The sequence below is a fragment of the Pongo pygmaeus genome, chromosome 7 (genome assembly GCF_028885625.2).
Source record: "Pongo pygmaeus isolate AG05252 chromosome 7, NHGRI_mPonPyg2-v2.0_pri, whole genome shotgun sequence".
NCBI lineage: Eukaryota > Metazoa > Chordata > Mammalia > Primates > Hominidae > Pongo > Pongo pygmaeus.
The window spans coordinates 28,247,422-28,269,048 of NC_072380.2; the positions used below are offsets into that span (position 1 = coordinate 28,247,422).

Here is a 21,627-nt window from a genome sequence, read left to right on the forward strand (position 1 = left end):
GGTAAATGACTTTATGTGTATAATTTTTTTTAGTATTTAGGTTTATCTGTTTATGATAAATTCCATGGAGTAGAATTATCAGGTAAAGGTAGAAACATTTTAAGAATCTCACTGTATTAATAAGTTGCTTTGCCGAGAGTTATAACAATTTATACTCATTTCAGCAGAGTTTTTCTTCCCAAATAATTCTTTCCTGTTTATTTTCTATATATGCTTATACATGCATATGCACATATGTACATATATTTTACTGTTTGCTAGTTTGATCAATAAAAGTGCCCTTTTAACTTGCATTTTTAAATTGTAATAATACATTTTTCAAGTTTGTATTTACTAATTACATTTCTTTCATCTTTTTGGAATTGTGTGTTTTTATCCTCTGACTCATTACTCTATTGGGATAAGAATATTTTTAGTATTAGTTTATATGAAATTTTTAGGTAAGGAGATTAGGGACTCATTGGTTTTTATATTTGTTTTAAATATTTTCCTTAACCTGTTGTTGACCTTTTACTTGTGCTTCCATTAAGTCGATCTTTTTTTTCTTTTTTTTTTTTTTTGTTTTCTTCAAATGCTTCTAAACTTAGAACTGCCTTTCTGTTCTTTGAATTTTAACTCTGGGTTGTTTTATTGTTGTTATTTTAACTCTCACAGTTTCTTGATCCATGTTAACTTTGTTGTGGGAAATGAGATTGGTCAGGACTTTTGTTTTTCTTCAGATTCTCCGATAGGGCAAGTGTGTTTTAAGATGATGACAATATTTATTAAGTTATTTCATCTATAAAAGTACTTTTAATTTGCTCTGTTTAGAAAAATGCCGTTTACCATGTCTTATTTGTGAAGTTAATAATTCTTTTCTCTCAAGAAGTTTACTTTTATTATTTTTTAAGCTGGTGAACTGCACCTGAGGACCTGTTTATGAGATAACATTAATTCACAGATATCCCTCTTCGTAATTCCCCCACAATGGCTGTGTAATAGACTGTGAGTCTAGTATCCTCCCCTCAGTAACTAATAGCCAGGTGCTCAGACACCAGGCCAAAAAGGCACCTGAAACACACTTTTTATTATTATTATTATTATTATTATTATTATACTTTAAGTTCTAGGGTACGTGTGCACAACGTGCAGGTTTGTTACATAGGTATACATGTGCCATGTTGGTTGGCTGCACCCACCAACTTGTCATTTACATTAGGTATTTCTCCTAATGCTATCCCTCCGCCTGCCCCCCACCCCACGACAGGCCCCGGGGTATGATGTTCCCCACCCTGTGTCCAAGTGTGAAACACACTTTTCTTTAGCACAGCTCCTAGGGGGACCAGTAGGATAGCCAGAACTCATAAAGTTTAAGTGCTCCTGAAAAATATAGTATGTTTCATACTGTAGGAAGCCATAGCAAATAGCTGAGTCTCACTAGGTATTTTCCTTGGTGTCTTCAACATAAGGAATAGTTCAGTAATAATATTGCAAGGACAACCCTTCTTGTAAACAGATTTATTTGCTTGTTTGTAATCTTTGCAGGGAAACTCACAGGGAATATGAGTGGATCATATTTCTTTTCTAACTGCGTCCTAGTAAAGAGTAACAGAAGAGAGCTAAAATGAAAAATATGAGTTCTTTCTAGAGAAGAATTATCTACAAATTAAATTGTTTTAAAATAAATAAGTTTTAGAAATTAATAAGAAGAGGCTAACAGCTCAGTAGGAAAATGGGCAAAAAACTTGAACAAGCATTTCACGAAAGAGAATAGTCAAATAGCCAATAAACCTATCAAAAAGTTCTCAAAGTAATTAATCTTCAAAGAAGCAAAATTTAAAAGGTCTTGTATTGTGGATGTAATTTATCTTTTCTTATCTCTCTGAAGAAATTTATTACAGATATTTTTTATACATTTTATTTTTGTGTATGCAGTGCCTCTGTTTCCTCCAAATGCCTTTTGTTTTCTTTTTGTTTTGGTTGGCCCTTTAATGTTCTAGGCTTTCTCCCAAGTTTATGATGATCTTCAGCCAGTTTCTTATGCCTTTTTTTTTTTTTTACCCCCCTTGAGACAGAGTCTCACACTGTCACTCGGGCTGGAGTGCAATGGAACGATCTTGGCTCACTGCAACCTCTGCCTCCCGGGTTCAAGCAATTCTCCTGCCTCAGCCTCCTGAGTAGCTGGGATTACAGGTGCCCGCCACCACACCTGGCTAATTTTTTGTATTTTTAGTAGAGACGGGGTTTCACCATGTTGACCAGGCTGGTCTCGAACTTCTGACCTTGTGATCCGCCCGCCTCGGCCTCCCAAAGTGCTGGGATTACAGGCGTGAGCCACTGCGCCTGGCCTAAAGCGATTTCTTATGCTTTTAAGAGTAGGGGATTGAAAAACCAGATGGCAAGGCCTGTGTGCCTAGCTTGCAGGCGTGCTTCACTGAAGAATGTTCTTTTTAGCAATAAGCGCTCCTTTCTTTAGGGGATTCCTAAATGTCAGTATCGTGAACTCTTACGTAGAGCCATTTGATTCATCCAGAGATGAACTCTCCAACTTCCTGCTTTGGGCTGGGTGGCCTGAGTATATCTCAGGAAGTTGGTTGCTGACATCCAGAGAGTGGGGCGGAGAGTCCACCAGTCTACGTGCCGGCTTTTCCCTGTTTTCAGCCTTGGTCTTCATCTAGACCTTCCTTTGTACCTGGAATCTCAGAGTGCAGAGGCTTTCCAGTACACACTTGATCCAGTACCCCTGTTTTTATTTCCACGTCTCTCCTCCATCCTGCCCAGTTCTTGGTACCTCTGATCCGTGAGCCTTTCTGGGACTGCAGTGTGATTGAGCAGGCCTTTCGTTACTGTCTCCTTTTGCTATTTTCTTTACTTGCAAAGTCATTCACAAGCCTTCCTAGTTTCTGTCTTTGAAGAATTTGTTGCCATCTTGGGTCTCATTCTTGCCTCCTTTCTTGTTCTCTTTGTTCTTCTGGGTTTATACTTTTTAAAAAATTCTTTCCTATTCCTTTTTTTTTTTTTTCCTTGAGATGGAGTCTCGCTCTGTCACCCAGGCTGGAGTGCAATGGCGTGATCTTGGCTCACTGCAACCTCCACCTCCTGGGTTCAAGCGATTCTCGTGCCTCAGCCTCCTCAATAGCTGGGATTACAGGCGTACACTACCATGTCCAGCTAATTTTTGTATTTTTAGTAGAGATGGGGTTTCACCATGTTGGCCAGGCTGGTCTTGAACTCCTGACCTCAGGTGATCCGCCTACCTTGGCCTCCCAAAGTGCTGGGATTACAGGTGTGAGCCACTGCGCCTGGCCCCTGTTACTTTAGTGTGGTTTTGGAGGGAAAGAAAAGAAACACTTTTTTAAATTCTCTAGTATAACCGAAAATTGAGAACCAATCAATTTTCATTCTTTCCAAAGGAATGTATCAGCCCATATGTCTCCAAAACTTATTATACAAGCACCAGAGATACTTTTCTAAATCCCATGTTCAAATATGGATTCAGACTGGGTGAACAATGGCTTCCATACGTGCTCTTTGTGTGATGGCTGCAGAATATTTATTAAAGACCTGATGATTCTTTAAAATATAAATGTTATAGGAAAATCACACAATTACAGAAGAAGATCTCTGAAATTAAATAGTACATAAAGAATACAGCATGACAGATGTACATAAATAGTACATAAATTAAATAGTACATAAAGAATACAGAATGTGACAGATGTCAATGAGAGATGGGAAAGTCTATCGTTATATTTCTTTGTAAACAAGTTAAACAATGAAGAGCTTTGGAAGAATAATGTGGCAAAGATAAAAAGGATTTTTCCAGTTTACAAGATAGAGCCCTGCCAGCTGAGTAGATACTCCTACCAAGGTGGGAGTGAGAGGGGACTGTGAGTCCACTTTCATTTCTCCAAAATATATTATGCAAAACAAGATTAGAGCAAATTATCAGTGCAAAGTCATGGAAAGGAGAATGCCTGGTGTCTCATTGCTACATCCCAAAATAAAGAAAGAAAGCAGCCAGCTGGGGTGATGTAGTATAAGAAATGACTGTGCCAAAAGTAGTTGAGTTAGATGTATTGCTCAGTGTCCAGATAACAAATGGACAACGTGTAGCCCAGGATAGGAATGGTGCCAGTTGGCTTAGGGTCAGAGTAGTCATATCCAGGGATCAGCAAACTTTTCCTCTAAAGGGCCCTATAGTAAACATTTTAAATTTTGTAAGCTAGATGATCTCTGTTACAACTTTTGAAATGCTTAAGCAATTAAGTATATTCCATTATTAAAGGAAGATATACTCTAGAGGTGAAGGCAGACATTGAATAGATTGTCATGTGATGATAAGAAAGAGGTAATATTGGGTTCAATGGGATTTTTTTTTTTTTTTAAGTGGGACAGCTAATATTTGAAGGTCAGAGGGGCCTCTCTGAAGTGGCATTCAAACGGAGACCTGAAGATTAGCTAGGTAAAGAAAACTTGATGAATTTTCCAGGCAAAGGAAATTGCCTTTGCAGGAGTGGAAAGGCCAGATGGTGAGGGGTGACATGAGATGAGATTGTGCAGGAGACAAGCTGGAATGGTGAGGGCCTAATGCAGTCCAGCACACACTTGCTTTGCCCCAGTGAGGCTACAGAAACAAGGAGTTTCTGTTCTGTCTGTACGCCCTACCTGGTCAGAAGCAAAGGCTGCCCCAGGGCCTACTGGGTGTGCCAGAGAAGCTGTCAAGGGTTAAGATTTCACCCTTGGTGATCTCTGCATAACTAATGGAGAAGTCATTTTCTGTTCTCTATTCACAGGAGTTTTTTGAGAACCCTGCTTTTCGTCCCGATGGTCTGAAACTCTATCCTACCCTGGTGATTCGTGGGACCGGGCTTTATGAGCTTTGGAAATCAGGAAGATATAAGAGTTACTCTCCTAGTGACCTGGTCGAATTGGTGGCTCGGATCCTAGCCCTCGTGCCTCCATGGACTCGCGTGTACCGAGTGCAGAGGTAGTGTGTTATCTTTTATTCCTAAAATAGTTGGTGACTGGTCTGTTTACCGTTTCTCATGGAAATAGTCTGATTTCATATTGAGGGTTTTGGATTTTTTTTAATGGAAATAAGATAACTGGAATGCTATCTGTAAATAGAGAGGGATGGAAATCATAGCATGTCTAAGCCACTTTGCCAATATCATATTTATTTATCTACCCATTCATTCATGAGCCTGGAGACGGAGCCATGACGGTCAATAGGCATGGTGCTTGCTTCCGCGCAGCTTCTGGTCTAGTTCAGTGTTTCCTCTTCCAGGTCTGCTTCCATCTAGATGCAGTAATGGGTATGAGCATAAGAAGTGTGGCCGTGTGTGCAATCTCTGTTCTAGAGCCTCTGAAAGAAAAAGAGTAGCAACCATCACTCTTTACAGATATTAATGTAAATATGGAGGAAAGGTGACATATTTCTGATGGCTTGAAGAAAATAAAATAATCTGAACTGCTTTCTTCCTAGAAAAGAGAAAATAAGATCTCATTTACAATCAGGAACCTTATTTACCTATTTATACTTAGATACATACATATATACTGGAAATGTAACATAACATCACAGAAAAATTTTAGAAGCCATAAAGTTACCTTTATGCCTACAATCCTAACAAGGCGAATTCCCACACACACATTCCCACCACCCTGCCAAAAACTACCCAGGTTCCAATATTACAAATGCAAGGCCAGAAGGAGACTGCAAATGCATTACAATCAGCTGCTAGAGCAGGACTCCACTGAGCACAGAAACTATGTGACTGATCATGTGAAGCAATGAACACTGAAAACAAGCCGAATTAACTACTTAAGGAAAATTATCAAGGATATAAAGTAACGGACTTGCTTGAAGGTCAAAGGACATTTACATGATACTTCTGCTGCATACTGATTTCTCACAGTTTTAAAATCATTGGCCAAACTGCAGGATCTAAATTGCCTATATGGTCTCTATTTTTAAAAATACACCTAAGAATACTAAGGAGATTTTAATAGAAAAATCAACTGTTGAAATTGCTTGCGTGGCCCTTCCCCTTGTTGTTCAACCCTTCTGAAGCAATTCAGTCCAAAAGACATTAGGTGGTGCAGAGCAGTGTAGGTGTCCACATGCAGGAGGCAGGGAGCCACAGTGGTCCAGAGCAGGGTGAGAAGGTCACTCATTCACATGCAGGAGGCAGAGGCGTGGTGCAGGCTGATGAAGTCAGAATGTGGCGAAAAGGGCATTCATTCCCACCAAGGGCAGATCTGGTACAGGATGTCAGAGCTGTACGTCCTCTAGGGGTGGGTTGGGGGTATATGCAGAAGAGGAGACAGCAAGAAAAGACCAGTTACTTACAGGGAGTTAATCTAATCAGCAGATATATTAAGGATAATGGGTGCTAGGTTTTTTTTGTTATCTTAGAAGTCAATTACAAAAGTTGAAAAAGGAGAAAATTAGTGTGAGCACTGTGGTGTTTTGGAACAGGAGATAGTGGTGTGAACTCATGGTTTCCAACATATAGGTAGATGTAGAAATAAGTGTAAATGTAACGAATAACAACACAGTCGGCCCTTCATATCCTCGGATTCTGCATTCTACAAATTCAACCAACTGCAGATGGAAAATATTCAGAAAAAACAGTGGGTGGTTGTTGCATCTGTACTGAACATGTACAGATTTTTTTTCTTGTCATTACTCCCTAAACAATACAGTATAACAACTAGTTGTAGTACTTACAGTGTATTAGATATCAATAAGTAATCTAGAGGCCAGGCGTGGTGGCTCACGCCTGCAATCCCAGCATTTTGGGAGGCCGAAGTGGGCGGATTACCTGAGGTCAGGAGTTCGAGACCAGCCTGGCCAACATAGTGAAACCGTGTCTCTACTAAAAATACAAAAAATGGCCAGACGTGGTGGCAGGTGCCTGTAATCCCAGCTACTCAGGAGGCTGAGGCAGGAGAATCACTTGAACCCGGGAGGCAGAGGTTGCAGTGAGCACAGATCCTGCCATTGCACTCCAACCTGGGTAACAAAAGCGAAACTCCATCTCAAAAAAAAGTGATCTACAGGTGATTTAAAGTATACAGGAGGATGTGCATAGGTTATATGCAAATACTACACCATTTTATATGAGGGACTTGAGCATCCATGGATTTTGGTATCTTTGGGAGTCCTAGAACCAATCCCCTTTGGATACTGAGGGACAACTGTACATATTGTGTGTGTGTGTGTGTGTGTGTGTGTGTGTCTTTCATAGCAATGAGTGTACTTAGTTTCCAGTGAGCACAGCTGGTTTCTAGATCTTGGTCTCTAAATGCTCTCCATTACTAAAAGGAACCTCTTGTGCCAGAAAGTAAGGAAATGTTCAAAGAAGAAAAGGGAAGCTGGCTTAAAGGGCTCCCATTGGCCAAATCTGGGACAATTTGAGCATCAAAATAAATATTGATATTAACAGATTATAACCAGCTGAATAAAACAGGAATCTACCAGTTTATACCAATATTCATAATTAATAAATTGTAAGTGTGATTCAGAACATAATATTTGCAGTCTTCATCATTCTCAGATTCCTTATTTGCAAATTTTCCTACTCACTAAAATTCGTTTGTGACTCAAATCCAATACTGGCATTTTCACAGTCATTCTTGGGCATGCTTAGCAGTGAAAAATTTGAGTTGCCCAGCGTTGTCACCAGCTGAGGTCAAACAGGTGGTGCTCTGCCTTCTCGTTTCAGCACTCACCCTGGGAGCCAATGTCCTTCTTGCAGTCTGTTTCATGCCATGTTTTTCAAAGTTCTGTGCAGTTTTTTGAGGATTCGCCGTTTAGTATGGCCTCCAAGCATAGTACTGAAGTGCTGGCTATTTCTCCTGAGTGCAGGAAGGCTTTGACGTGCCTTCTGGAGAGAATACATATTATGTAAGCTTTGTTCAGGCATGAGTGATGTGCCATTGGCCATGAGTTCAGTGTTCATGAATCAACAATATATATAAGATAAGGTGTGTTTAAACAGAAACACACATAAAACAAGGTTATGTATTAAACAGTCGACAAAAATATTGTGACCAGGGCCTCACAGGAACCTAACCTTGTATTTTCCCTAAGAGCAATTGCTCAGTATACAATGTAAGTGTGTTGGTGACACTTGGTAGAATGTTAACTACTTACTGCCTGCTAACAGGACTAGAACTGACTACCGACTGTACATAGTTTCAGAGTATCTCCCCCACCATACTTACCAATTGCAGAGTGAAAGAGAATAACTTAATAGTGGGAAAACCTGGCAGCTGATCAAAGTGAACATTATCAGTAATAGGACAAATCACAATTCTAGGCTGCCTGATAGAGGGTATGAGAACATAGCATCACTTCTGTGTTACTCAGCCAGAACTTCACAATCTGAATCCAATAGTCAGGAAACGTTAGACAAAACAAAATTGAGGAACATTCTAAAACATAACTGGCCCGTAATCTTCAAAAGTATCAGGATGAAGAAAAGAGTTCCAACTTGAAGGAGACTACACAGACATGACAATTAAATACAAGATTCTGAACTGGGTCCTTTGGCTGTAAAGCACTTTATTGGGACACTGGTGAAACTCAAATGGGGTCTAGGATTAGACACTAGTGAAGTATCCATGTTAACTTCCTCATTTTGATGGTTCTTTTGTGGTTATGTAAGAGAATATCCTCGTAGGAAATATTTCAAGTATTCTCAGGGCGTTGGGACATCTTATTTGCAAATTAACTTTCAAATAGTTCAGGAAAATAATTATTTGTACTGCACTTGGGACTTCTTGTGTAACTTTGTGATTGTTTCAGAATCTAAATTAATACAGTAGACAACAAAGCTGCAGTAAATAGCATTCACAGAGACAAAAGAAAAAGATGATTTGCATGTATAACTGATTCAAGCAACCAGAGAGCAGTGAAGATGCAGCTTCTCAGCCGCAGAGCATGGCAACAGACAGCACAAAATAGTTAGCAATTTCACATCCAGAAATACCGAAAGTAACAAGGCCTGGATCCCACGGGCAATCAGATGAAGAATTTGCATTTTCTCCCTTCGTTTTCAGCTTAAATTTCTTTCTGCTGTAACCAGTGAGTCAAAAGCAGCAGAAACATTGCTATACCATTAAAAGCTTAATTTTATAGACTTCTAAATACCACTATGCGACATTATCCTGGCCTACCAACAACTGAGAAAATAAGGACTTGAAGAAAACAAGGGCAGCAGAAATAGTCTCTATAGGAAAAATGTAAAGGAGTGATGACAGGAAGAGTGGAGAACACTTACATGATACAACCAAAAGGTCATATGATAAGAAAGACATGACATTATTAATAAGCAACATATGAGGCCTGTTAAAGAAACCTGGCTATTCTCAGTTCTTCTGATATGACCCCGTTACACTTCTCCTACGGAGAATTGGCCCATAGGAGAGTCCACAAGCTCTAATTTCAGGAGGCCCAACTGTCACATATGTTTCTCTATCAATACATCACTTATGGAGCTTGTGAGTGAGGAGTGATACAGGTGGATGTAGGCTTAAGATTTCAAAGCGACAGTCTTACTTCACACATAGGTGGGTGGATTGAAATGTAATGGAATACTGTAAAACAAGAGGCAGTGGTGCAATCTCTTTGAAAATGTGGAATTAGTAACATCCTCGATGAGTTTGAGGACAGTTTATTGTTTGAAGATAGTGATGACTCAGTTCCTAACACAGTAATGCCATTGGTGAAGAGAGTCATCCAGAGTCTAGCTGTGATGTCAGGGTTTTATGCTTTAGGATTGATAATGTAGTTAACTGTGAATATGATCATTTGCTAGATTTTTTAGTACAAAGACTAATATCTTCATAGTATTTTCCATTTCGTTTTCTTATTTTTTATGTAGTTTTGGTGCTTTTGATATGTAACTATGATATTTGTTGTTACACACATTTCTGTTAGAATTCATTTTTTTTTAATGTAGCTTACTGTGGACTGAGGTTCAGTAAAGCATTTACTTTTTTGTAAGCATGAGGAGAATTCCTTGAGATGCATTATGTTACTTTATGTTTTGCATTGAGTGTTACTAAACTATTACTGTGACTGCCTGCGTAAGAACTCATTCATGTTTATTATATTTTGCTACTTCCTTTTTACTCATTTCTTTGTATATACCACATTGAAAAATGATTCAGATTTATTTTATATTGGAACTTGCTTTTTATTCTCAACAGCCACTGAAATCACTGAAATTTTAGACTAGGCGTATGCAGTGCTGAGGTAGCATATGAGATTTCACGTTCTAGTCAATGTATTACATCTTGTGTTTCTGCTGTGTAGCACCACTCCATGATCTCATGGACTTCTTTTTTGATCATGTGATTTTTATACTCCCCTCCTAACAGTCTATAGAATATTACTAATTATCCAGAACTTATGTTTCTTCCTGATTTCTAGCCATAAATTCTATTTACATGAGCAAAATAATGTTTTCTCTGTAAAACTACTAAACCACTTTCAATATATGTATTAATAACAAGTTAACATTATTTTTCCAAAAATGTCCTTACAAAGTTGGAGTGCATCTTTACGTATCAGTATATTTTATACACTGGCAAATTTGCTGTTGGCACTTTGATGTTCCGTTTCCTAAGGGTTTAGAATAATCTTCCTGGTCATAAACTTAATGGCAGCATAGTACTCTGCAATTTTCATTTGTCTTTTTTAGTAAAGTGTTCGCCGTGTTAGAAGTTTAGATTGCTTCCAGGTGTCTTTGCTTGCTTCTTCCTTTTTTAAGTGTGATTGTCCTGGCCTCCACTGCAGCTAAACTTCGTGTACACAGAACTTTCTGCTGCTGTTGAAGTAACCTCTTAGAGTGGTATAATCTGGGAGAAGGATTACACGTGGCAAAGGGCCTGAGCATCTTTTCATTATTATTGTACTTCTTAAATCATTTCTGGAACAAGGGGAAAATAAATAAATGTTACACTTTTTGCTATGAATATTGATATGGCTTTCCAAAGGGATTATACCAGTTTAAAGTAAACATTTACTGGTTTTGTCACAACCTCTATAGAATTGGGTGCTTTATAGTATTTTTATTTTATTTAATTAAGGGTATTAATTTGCATTTCCCTAGTTTTCCTTGTAACTGATTATTATTTGTGTTTCTTCTTACATCAGTTGTCTGTTTATATTTAATTTGCCAGTCATGAAATTTGGATTATAAATATTGTCTTTTTATTGAGAAGGCTCAGAAAAAGTTCATAAATGTTGCCTCATTTTGAATTCTTTCCTCTCACCCAAACGAATAGGAGACTAGGGAACCAAGAGACCATATTCGTGTTCGTATAGGACACTTAGCACATAATAACAATCTGATAGCTGTGTTCTAGTAAAGCAGCTTCATATCTCTATTTAAAAACCTTAAATTCGGCCAGGCACAGTGGCTCACGTATGTAATCCCAGCACTTTGGGAGGCTGTGGCAGGTAGATCGCTTGAGCCTAGGAGTTCAAGACCAGCCTGGGAAACATGGTGAAACCCCATCTCTACCAAAAAATAAAAACATTTTAAAAATTAGCCAGGTGAGTTGGCACATGCCTGTAGTCCCAGCTACTCAGGAGTCTGAGGTGGGAGAATCACTTGAGCCTGGGAGGTCGAGGCTGCAATAAGATGTAATTGCTCCACTGCGCTCCAGCCTAGGCAACAGAGTAAGACCCTGTCTCCAAAAACAAAAACCCTGAAATTCCATTTCAAAGTGTTTTAAAATTTATATTCAGATATAACTAGAATTTGGTAACTAGAATTTTGGAATTCAGACATTATCTAAAATGTCTGGACTTTTAGAAAGAAACTTGTATCAGACTGGGCGCGGTGGCTCACGCCTGTTTTCCCAGCAGTTTGGAAGGCCAAGGCAGGCAGATAACCTGAGGTCAGGAGTTCAAGACCAGCCTGGCCAACATGGCAAAACCCTGTCTCTACTAAAAATACAAAAAAATTAGCCGAGTGTGGTGGTGGACACCTATAATCCCAGCTACTTGGGAGGCTGAGGCAGTAGAATTGCTTGAACCTGGGAGGCAGAGGTTACAGTGAGCTGAGATCGTGCCACTGCACTCAGCCTGGTGACAGAGTGAGACTCCGTCTCAAAAAAAAAAAAAAAAATTAAAAAAGAAACCTGTATCAAAACCTAGATAGTAAAATTTTGAAATAAAAGTGCTCAGAAAAATGTTCATTGCTAACCTAAACATTATAGCCAAATGTGTATGAGCAGGCTGAGTGTTTATACAGCATCAAGTGGCAACTGATTTGGGAAGAGAGACTCATGGGGATTTTACTCAGCAATGTTTTTTTCTAGCTTCAGCCTTAAAGTTTTAGAGCAATTCTGAGACTGTAGAAAATTGCTATTAGTCTAAGACTACAGTTAAGCACCCTGACTCTGTTTAATTTGATATTAGTTATGTCTTGCTAGGAAGAAGCCACTGGCAAAGGAGAAAAGTCTCCTCCCAGGATATTTAGTCCAGATGATTTTTAATAATTATAGTTTACTTGTTTTAAATCATTGTAAAGGAAAATCATTTGTGTCTTTCTGTTCTGTGCCTTTAGAAAATCTGCGTAGCCTCCATGGAGGTTCACCTAGTGGCAGCTTCCACCAATTACAGGCAACACACTGTTGACTGGTGAAGCTGAACTTACAAGGTTTATGTGGAGAAGGACCTTTTTTTTTTTTTTTTTTTTTTTTTGAGGCGGAGTCTAACCCTTGTCACCTAGGCTGGAGTGCAGTGGTACAATGTCAGCTCACTGCAACCTCCGCCTCACAGGTTCAAGCGATTCCTCTGCCTCAGCCTCCTGAGTAGCTGGGATTACAGGCTCCCATCACCGCGCCCGGCTAATTTTTGTACTTTCAGTAGAGACGGGGTTTTGCCATGTCGGCCAGGCTGATTTCGAACTCCTGACCTCAGGTGATCCGTCTGCCTCCGCCACCCAAAGTGCTGGGATTACAGGCGTGAGCCACCATGCCTGGCCAAGAAGGAACTTAGGCAGGTATCAGAAGGGAGAATGGAGGAAAGGAAGATAATTTGAGTGAGAACACAATGTTTCACACTTTTAAAATTTTACTGTATTTTACTGATAGATTACTTGATGTTTTTAATTGGTTATTTTCCCCGCCCTGCCCTACCCATTACCTTTTTTTAAAAAAGACTATTTATACTTTTTAATTTTATGACAGTTGAGTCAGTAACATCTTCCAGGGTGTTTTTATGAAGCAGCATCCTAATAGAAGATTCTGTGTTCTAGCCCTGAAGGGTGCAGTCAATGATTAAATGTAAAATTCTGTCCAGACACATGATGGAGCCACATTAAACTGTTACTGCCCTCAGGCTATTTGACAGCTGTCTGCTGATGTGATATTTAAATCATCGTGAAACATTAGAATAGGAATACCAATTCACAACCCAAACATGTTTCTGAAGTATGAGCAACTGCAGACAAAAAAAGGCCTAGACATCACTTGAAAGGTTTCTGATGAGCAAATTGCAAATATCAGCACCTCTAAGCTTGAAATGTTACCTGTTGAAATAGAATAGTGAATGTTCTTGTATGTAATCGCTCTTCAGGCCAAGAAAGTGGAACTAGATTGAATCAAATGGAGAAACCTAAAAATAATTTTAACTCCTACCTAGATGAATGTAGCAAGCTCAGATAGTCAGTAATCTCATCTAGGTTTTCAACTCCTAGAAGACTGTAACAATGCCTGCTTATATAGTCCAGATTGCTTACTGCAGTACTCTGTCCATTGAACATGTTCAGCATACATAGAATTATCTCTTTTAATTTTCAGTGAAAAAGACTTTGTCACTGAAACTGGCAATTACCACATTTCTGTTCCTTAATGAGGAAAAACTTCCATCTGGTATACTCACGGCACGATACTACCAAAGACCATTGAATCCATGTTGCATTCTCATAGTGGCAGACGTAAATTTAAGGACATTTGTGAATTGTCAGCATCAGCGTGAATGCCTGTGTTACCAGGTCCTCACTGACTTGTGCTCTCTGGGAATCAGGGCCAGCTTCAAGGATATGTGACGCATGCAGTCGCATAGGGTCTTGCACTTGGCTTAATGCTCTGCTGTCACCGTCTTGAAATTATTAATAATTTTTTTCACAAGGACTTATGTTCTCATTTTGCACCGGGCCCCACAGATTCTGTAGCAGCCTCCTGGGTCTTTTTATCATACAGTTCTGCTTACCAACACTGTATGTAAAACCTTCCCTAGAGAGTTTACGTCTATTGAAATTTTAATGTCTTTTGAAAGTACCAGTTTGTTATTAAAAATATTTGTAGAGATCATCTCCCCTTGCATTCCCATCTCCCCTTCCCACTGCCTGTGGAGACAGTGCCCCTGAAGCGTGGCCAGCAGCATGCCTGGCACCTGACTGATGCAGAGGTAAGGGGAGGGAGTGCAGAGATGGCAGCTGCAGTTGTTGGGAGATTAGTTACATTGAGCAAAGAACTTATTTGATTTAGCAAATGAGTAGTTGTCCTAAAGATAAGGAGAGCCAGTTTTCTCACTCCCTGAAGGGATTTACAAACATTTAAAAGGTGAAAGCTGAAAAAAACACCAGGGTACCATGTTAATATTGGAATTATCAGTATGAACTTACAGGTTTAAAGATTTATATATAGAAATAGTTATAGCATGTATGTTTATATATATATAAATATATGTCTGTCTGTGTGTGTATATGTATATGCATGCATATATTTCTTAGTAGTGTATACTGAGAGGTTCTAGAGGCAATGACACCCAGCAGTAAGAAACACAGTGAGTTCTAAGATTATAGTTTCTAAATACCACTCTCCACTAAAAGAAATCAGTGCTTAGAAAAATGATCATTTCCAGGGCTGGGCAGCAAACATACAGGATGAACATAGAACATCTTGTTGTTCCAGAGAGTAAGTAAATAATCAAAGAATGACAGGGTCATGTCAGAAGGACCCAGAAACCAGCCTGAATGCGTACCCACTGGCAAAAATCTAATGTCAGCAACAAAATAAATAATATTAGTTAAAAACTTGTATAAAATAGGAATCCATAAGTTTATACTGATACACATAAATGAATAGATAAATAGGAAAGAAGGGAAAAGTCTTCCTTACATACAAGGTCAACTAGTAAATATAGAAGGGATGGTAGAAATAGTCACTATTTAGCAACCATTATAGGAAAGGTGATAGAGACAGGAGTCATCAGTCGATGTGAGACTAGTAGTTGTAGGTTTGATGAGGAACAGGGTGTTGTCATGATATTGATATTTCTCCCCATCAAATATTACTCAGATGTAAAGGGGGAAATGATGACCATGGTGTAGATAGCCGGCAGACACAGTCTTGACCAGGGCATCCTGCAATGAAACAGGTCAATGTAGCATACCTATATTATTCACTGAGACGGGGCATCATTTCTGTGGTATTCCTGCCTAGAATTCATGGCCTCTGGTCATGAGGAAACACTGGACACATCCAGTGAGAATAAAGACTTTCTCACTGGATACCATTAAGTATGGTGTTAGTGATAGGCATTTTTAGATACTCTTTATCAAGTTGAGGAAGTTCCCCTTTATTCCTAGTTTACTGAGAGCTTTTACCATGAATGGGTGTTGGATTTTGTCAAATGCACTTTCTGTATCGACTAATATCGTGAGATTTTCTACTTTAGCTCATTGTTTTGATGAATTACAATAAATCGCACTTGGTTTCAACATATTCTTTTTATGCATTTGATACATTGGATTTCATTTGCTAATATTTTGTTGAAGATTTTTGCACCTATGTTCATGAGAGATGTTGGTCTGTAGTTGCTGTGATCTGAATGTTCCTCCCCCACAAAAAAATAAAAATTCATGTGTTGAAATCCTTACCATCAGGAGGTGGGACCTTTTGGGATGTGATTAGGTTAATAAGGTAGAGCTCTCATGAATGGGGTTAGTTACTTAATAAAAGAGGCCCCAGAGAACTGTCTCATTCCTTCCATCATATGAGACACAGCAAGAAGGCACCATCTGTGAGAAAGTGGGCCCTCACCGGGCACTGAATATGCAAGTACCTTAATCTTGGCCACCAGAACTGGAAGAAATAAATTTCTGTTGTTCATAAAATATTTTGTTAGAGCAGCTTGAACAGACTCAGACAGTTTTCTTGTAAGTTCTTTGTCTGGTTTTGGTATTAAGGATGCTGGCCTCACCGAATGAGTTAAGAACTACTAAGAAGTATTCCCTCTGCTTCTGTCCTCTGAAAGAGATTGTAGAGAATTGGTATAGTCTTGCTTAAATGTTTGGTAGAATTCACCAGTGATATAGTCTTATTCAGATTGAGTATTTCTTCTTGTGAGTTTTGGCAGATTGTATCTTTCAGGGACTTTGTCCATTTCATCTAGGTTATCAAATTTGTGGGCATAGAGTTGTTCATAGTTTTCTGTTGTTATCCTTTTAATGTTCATGGGCTCTGTAGTGATGTCTCCTCTTTCACTTCTGATACTAGGCATTTCCGTCCTCTCTTTTTTGTTAGCTTGGCTAGAGGCTAATCAACTTTTTATAGGTCTTTTCAAAGAAGCAGTTTTTGGTTTCATTGATTTGTTTCTCTGTTGATTTCCTGTTTCAATTTCAATTTCCACTCTAATTCTTATTATTTATGTTCTTCTTACTTTGGATTTAATTTACTTATTTTATAGTTTCCTAAGATGGAAACTTAGATTTTTTATTTTAGATTATTCTTCTAATATAGGCATTCAGTGCTATAAATTTTCCTCTAAGCACTGCTTTTGCTGCCCTTGTTCTTTGTTTCTATTTTTGTCTTCCATTCTTTTTCTGCCCTTTGTGGTTTTAATTAAGCATTATGTATTATTCCATTTTCTCTCCTTTCTTAGCATATCAGTTATTCTTCTTTTTTACTTTTTTTTTCCAGTGGTTGCCCTAGAATTTGCGATGTGCATTTACTACTAATCTAAATTCACTTTCAAATAACACTATACCACTTCACTTCACAGGTAATGTGATACCTTATAATAACAAAATAATCCTAATTCCTCCCTCCTGTCCCGTGTGTCATTGCTGTCATTCATTTCACTTAAATACATGCATAAGTAAGCATTTGTATATATGTATGTATATACACACACATAAGCTATCTATAGCAGCATACACAATTGAATACATTGTTGCTATTGAACAAACTCTGTTAGATCATTTTAAAATAATAAAAAGGAAAGGTTTTATTTTACCCTTATTTTTGTTCAACATTTTTCTTTACGTAGGTCTGAGTTTCTGACCTATATCATTTTCCTTCTCTCTAAAGAATTTCTTTTAACGTTTCTTGCAAGGCAGATCTATTAGCAACAAATTCCCTGAATTTTTGTCTGAGAAAGCCTTTTTTTCTCCTTTCTTATCCTTTGAAAGAATACTTTCATAGGATACAGAATTCTAGGTTGGTGGCAGGTGTTTTTTTTCCTATCAGCACTTTAAATACTTCACTGTACTCTCTTCTTGCTTGCATGGTTTCTTAGGGGAAGTTGGATATAATTTTTATTTTTCTCTATACGTAAGGTGTTTCTCCCCCTCCCCAGCTTCTTTCAGGAATGTTCTTTATCTTTTTATTTTCTGTAGTTTGAAAATGAAATGCCTATGTGTAGGTTTTGGGGGCATTTATCCTGTTTGGTATTCTCTGAGCTTCCTGGATCTGTGGTTTGGTGTCTGATATTAATTCTGGGAATTTCTCAGTCACTGTTGTTTCAAATATTTCTTATGTTATTTTGTTTCTTCTCTTTCTGGTGTTCTTATTACACATATGTTACACCTTTTATTTATTTTAGAGACAGGGTCTCACTCTTACCCAAGCCATTCTCCCACCTCAGCCTCCCAAGTAATGGGGACTACAGGCGTGTGCCTCCACTGTTTGTGGGGATGTGGTCTCACTATGTTGTCTAGGCTGGTCACAAACCTCTCGGCTCAAGTGATCTTCCTGCCTCGGCTTTCCAGAGTGCTGAGATTATAGGTGTGAGCCACCGTACTCGGCCTGTGTGACACATTTTGTAATTGTCCCACAGTTCTTGGTAATTCTGTTCTATTTGTTTCAGTCTTTGTTGTCTTTGCTTTTCCATTTTCAGAGTTTCTCTTGATAATATCTCAAGCCTAGAGATTCTTTTCTCAGCCGTGTCTGTCTACTAATAAGCCCATCACAGGCATTCTTTATTTCTGTTTCAGTGATTTTTTGATCTCTAGCATTTCTTTTTAGTTTTTCTTCAGATTTCCACCTTTCTGCTTACATTCCCCTCTGTCCTTAAATGCTAGCTACCTTTTCCATCAGAGCCTTCAGCGTGTTAATTATAGTTGTTTTAACTTCCTGGTCTGATGATTCCAACATCCCTGCCATGTCTGTTCTTATTCTTGCTCTGTCTCTTCAACTTGTGTCTTTTGCCTTTTGGTATGCCTTCTAATTTTTTCTTCATAGTCGGACATATAGTGTTCTAGGTAAACGGAATTGCTGTAAATAGGCTTATAGTAACCTGATGGTAAGATGACGGGGGAGAAGTGTTCGCTAGTCCTGTGATTAGGTCTTAGTCTTTCAGTGAGCCTATGCCCTTGGACTGTGAACTTCACAAGGGTTTCTCGGTTTTTCCTACCCCCTTAGATGGGACAGGATGACTAGAGTGGGCAGGAGTTGGGTATTTCCTTCCCCCAGGTCAGTTAGGCTCTGGTTAACTAGTTTCTCCTGCGGGAAGGCCTTATTAAGAAAAGCAGTGCTAGGTCATGTTTCAAAATGGTTTCTTTTCCCCTCTGCCAGCCAGAAGCAGAAGGGTTTATTTCTCTGATATTTAATGTGGGGACCTGGCCAAGCTACTGGAGGTAAATCTCACAATATTGTAGGAGTTGGCCTGTGAGTGGGTCCATCCGGAGTTTTTAACTCTCAGACTTGTCTGAGCCTCCAGCAGTTCATCAGTTACAATTCAGGTTTTCTTACCTTAGTGTTGGTTTCTCACAGCAGTTTCCACTCAGGAGTCTCTGCTCTGTTAAGCCACGACTTCCACTAGGGAGTCTCTGGTCTCTGTTCTGGGAAGCCACAACTCCCTCTATTTGCCTCTCTGTCTCTCCAGCCCCGGGGCAGTAGTTTACCTTATGTCATCTCCTCTTACAGGTCCAAGAAGAGTTGTGACTTTTCAGAGTGTTGACCTTCTACTTGTTCAAGTAGAGTAGCAACTTGCAAGCTCCTTAAATGCAGAACCAGAAACTGGAAGTCCCTTCTCTGCCTGTTTTTCACTTGGGTTGTCTTTTTGTTGTTGAGTTGTATGAGTTCATTATATATGCTAGATACAAGTCCCTTATCAGATATATGATTTACATATATTTTCTCTCATTCTGTGAGTTATTTTTTTCACTTTTTTATTGGTATGATTTGCAGCACAGACGTCTTTAATTTTGATGTAGTCTTTTTCCTTTGTCACTTGTGCTTTGGCGTCATGTATAAGAAGCTCAGCAGTGGCTGGGCACAGTGGCTCATGCCTGTAATCCCAGCACTTTGGGAGGCCGAGGCAGGCGGATCACCTGAGGCCAGGAGTTCAAGACCAGCCTGGCCAACATGGCAAAACCCTATCTCTACTAAAAATACAAAAATTAGCTGGGTGTGGTGGCAGGCACCTGTAATCCCAGCTATTCAGGAGGCTGAGGCAGGAGAATCGCTTGAACCTGGGAGGCGAAGGTTGCAGTGAGCTGAGATCATGCCACTGCACTTCAGCCTGGGTGACAGAGCGAGACTCCATCTCAAAACAAAAAAAAAAAGTGCTCAGCAGCATGAAGTTTACTTCTGTGTTTTATTCTAACAGTTGTGTAGTTTTAGCTCTTACTGCATTTAGGTCTATGATCCATTTTGAGTAAATTTCATATATGGTATGAGGTAGGGGTCCAGTTTCATTCTTTTGCCTATTTGTTGAAAAGACTATTATTTTCTCATAGAATTGTCTTGGCACCGTAAATGATTTTTAATGTGTAGGTCTTATATCCTAGTTTTGAAACCATTACTGAACATCCAGGTAGCTCCGACTATGGTGATTTACCAGATGTCATATCCTAGAAAATCCTTGTGGGGTTTACATGTCATTTGCAAGCTTTAGTAGTTACCATAATGTGGCAGACTCAGGGTCTGCCTAACCAAATTGTCATTTGCCAGCAGAGAACTTAAAGTACCAAAGAAGGGCCTAATATTCTTCCCTAATGTCAAATTAAGGCTCCAAAGTGCCTCAGCTTTTTACGATTGTAAATTATCAGTCTGTCTAGATGAATTTTTAGTTAATGATTTACCTTTGCCACTTATCGGATTAATTCCATGTGTTTAATACCTGTCCACATTTGTCCCTATCAAGTTTCAAAGTATGCTGTTTAGAAATTAGAACAGTTCTTTGAATCTGTGTGCCAGTGAAAAGAGCAAGTATGAAGTTGTGCGTATGGATTAATAAGCAAATCAGTTTCTTCATAGGGAGGAAGTTTAATTTGGATGTAGGGAAGGGGCAATAGGATAAGAGCAGGACAACAGAGCATCATTTATGATTGGGGAGCTAATGGAGGGAAGTTGTCCTGTTGGTTGAGAGACAGGTTCTGCAGGCCCTTCTGTGGGCTGGGTAGGCTCCGTGGGCGAGTCTCTTACACATCGTTGTCCTGGATTATCTCCTCTGAGTCCATTATACAAAGGAGACTCTTAAAAACCATGTTTTCTACCTATGGTAACAGAGCTGATGAGAGTTTAATTGATGCTTCTTTTAAGGGTTTGAGATTTTTTAATTGGTTTTTGGTGCATTGGGTAATTAACTTCTCAGTGACCAGTTTCCTACATACAGTCATCCTTCAACCCACAGAGGCCCTACCTTTAGGCCTCTGCTCTCTTCCCATGTCCAGCCATCCATGGTATGCCGCACCTCTTCATTCGTTTTCTTAATTAACTAAGGACACAGAGAGGAGCGCTGCCCCAAGTGTGGTCCTGAGATGCTATCTCATGTTCCTAAATGCAAGAAGGCTGTTGTGTGCCTTAGAGAAATTACATATGTTAGGTAAGCTGCTTTGAGTTATAGTGCTGTCCTTGAGTTATAGTGCTGTCCATGAGTTATACTGCTGTGGCCATGAGTTCAATGTTCATGAATCAGCTATATGTTAAATAAGGTGCCTTTAAACAGAAACATGCAACAAACAAGGTTATGCATTGATCAGTTGAAGATGTTTTAGGGGCTCACAGGAACCTAACCCTGTATATCCCCTGTGGACAATGCTTTAGTATTCACTAATTCAGTATTCACAACAGCATAACTATCATGAATAACAAGAATTAAATGTATTTGTCATGTAATGGGCACTAACACTGGTTGCCACTGACTTTATCAGATTAATTTTGTGCCGTGTATGATGTTTTAAATTTTAAGTTTTATATATTTCTTATATGTGTATATATGAGATGTATAGCCATATATTTAATCTATATGATGTGTAGCCATATATTTAATAATTTATATATTTGTGAGTTCTTTATAAATTATTTCAGGGTAAAAAAGGGCATTTAGAAGACTTTATTTGGCTTGTACAATCTGAAACAGTAAAATTTTAAAAATATACATATGTT

At 38.9% G+C, this 21,627-nt stretch overlaps 1 protein-coding gene across 2 annotated transcripts in view; it reads left to right on the forward strand.

The window, feature by feature from the left end:
• The window catches only part of ELP3 (elongator acetyltransferase complex subunit 3), a 98,177-nt gene that overhangs the window by 41,076 nt on the left and 35,474 nt on the right, over positions 1-21,627 (forward strand). For both annotated transcript variants that reach the window (XM_054497366.2, XM_063669388.1), the window contains exon 10: positions 4,776-4,969. In XM_054497366.2, coding sequence (XP_054353341.1) covers positions 4,776-4,969 — 194 coding nt within the window. The remainder of the gene's footprint in view (positions 1-4,775; positions 4,970-21,627) is intronic.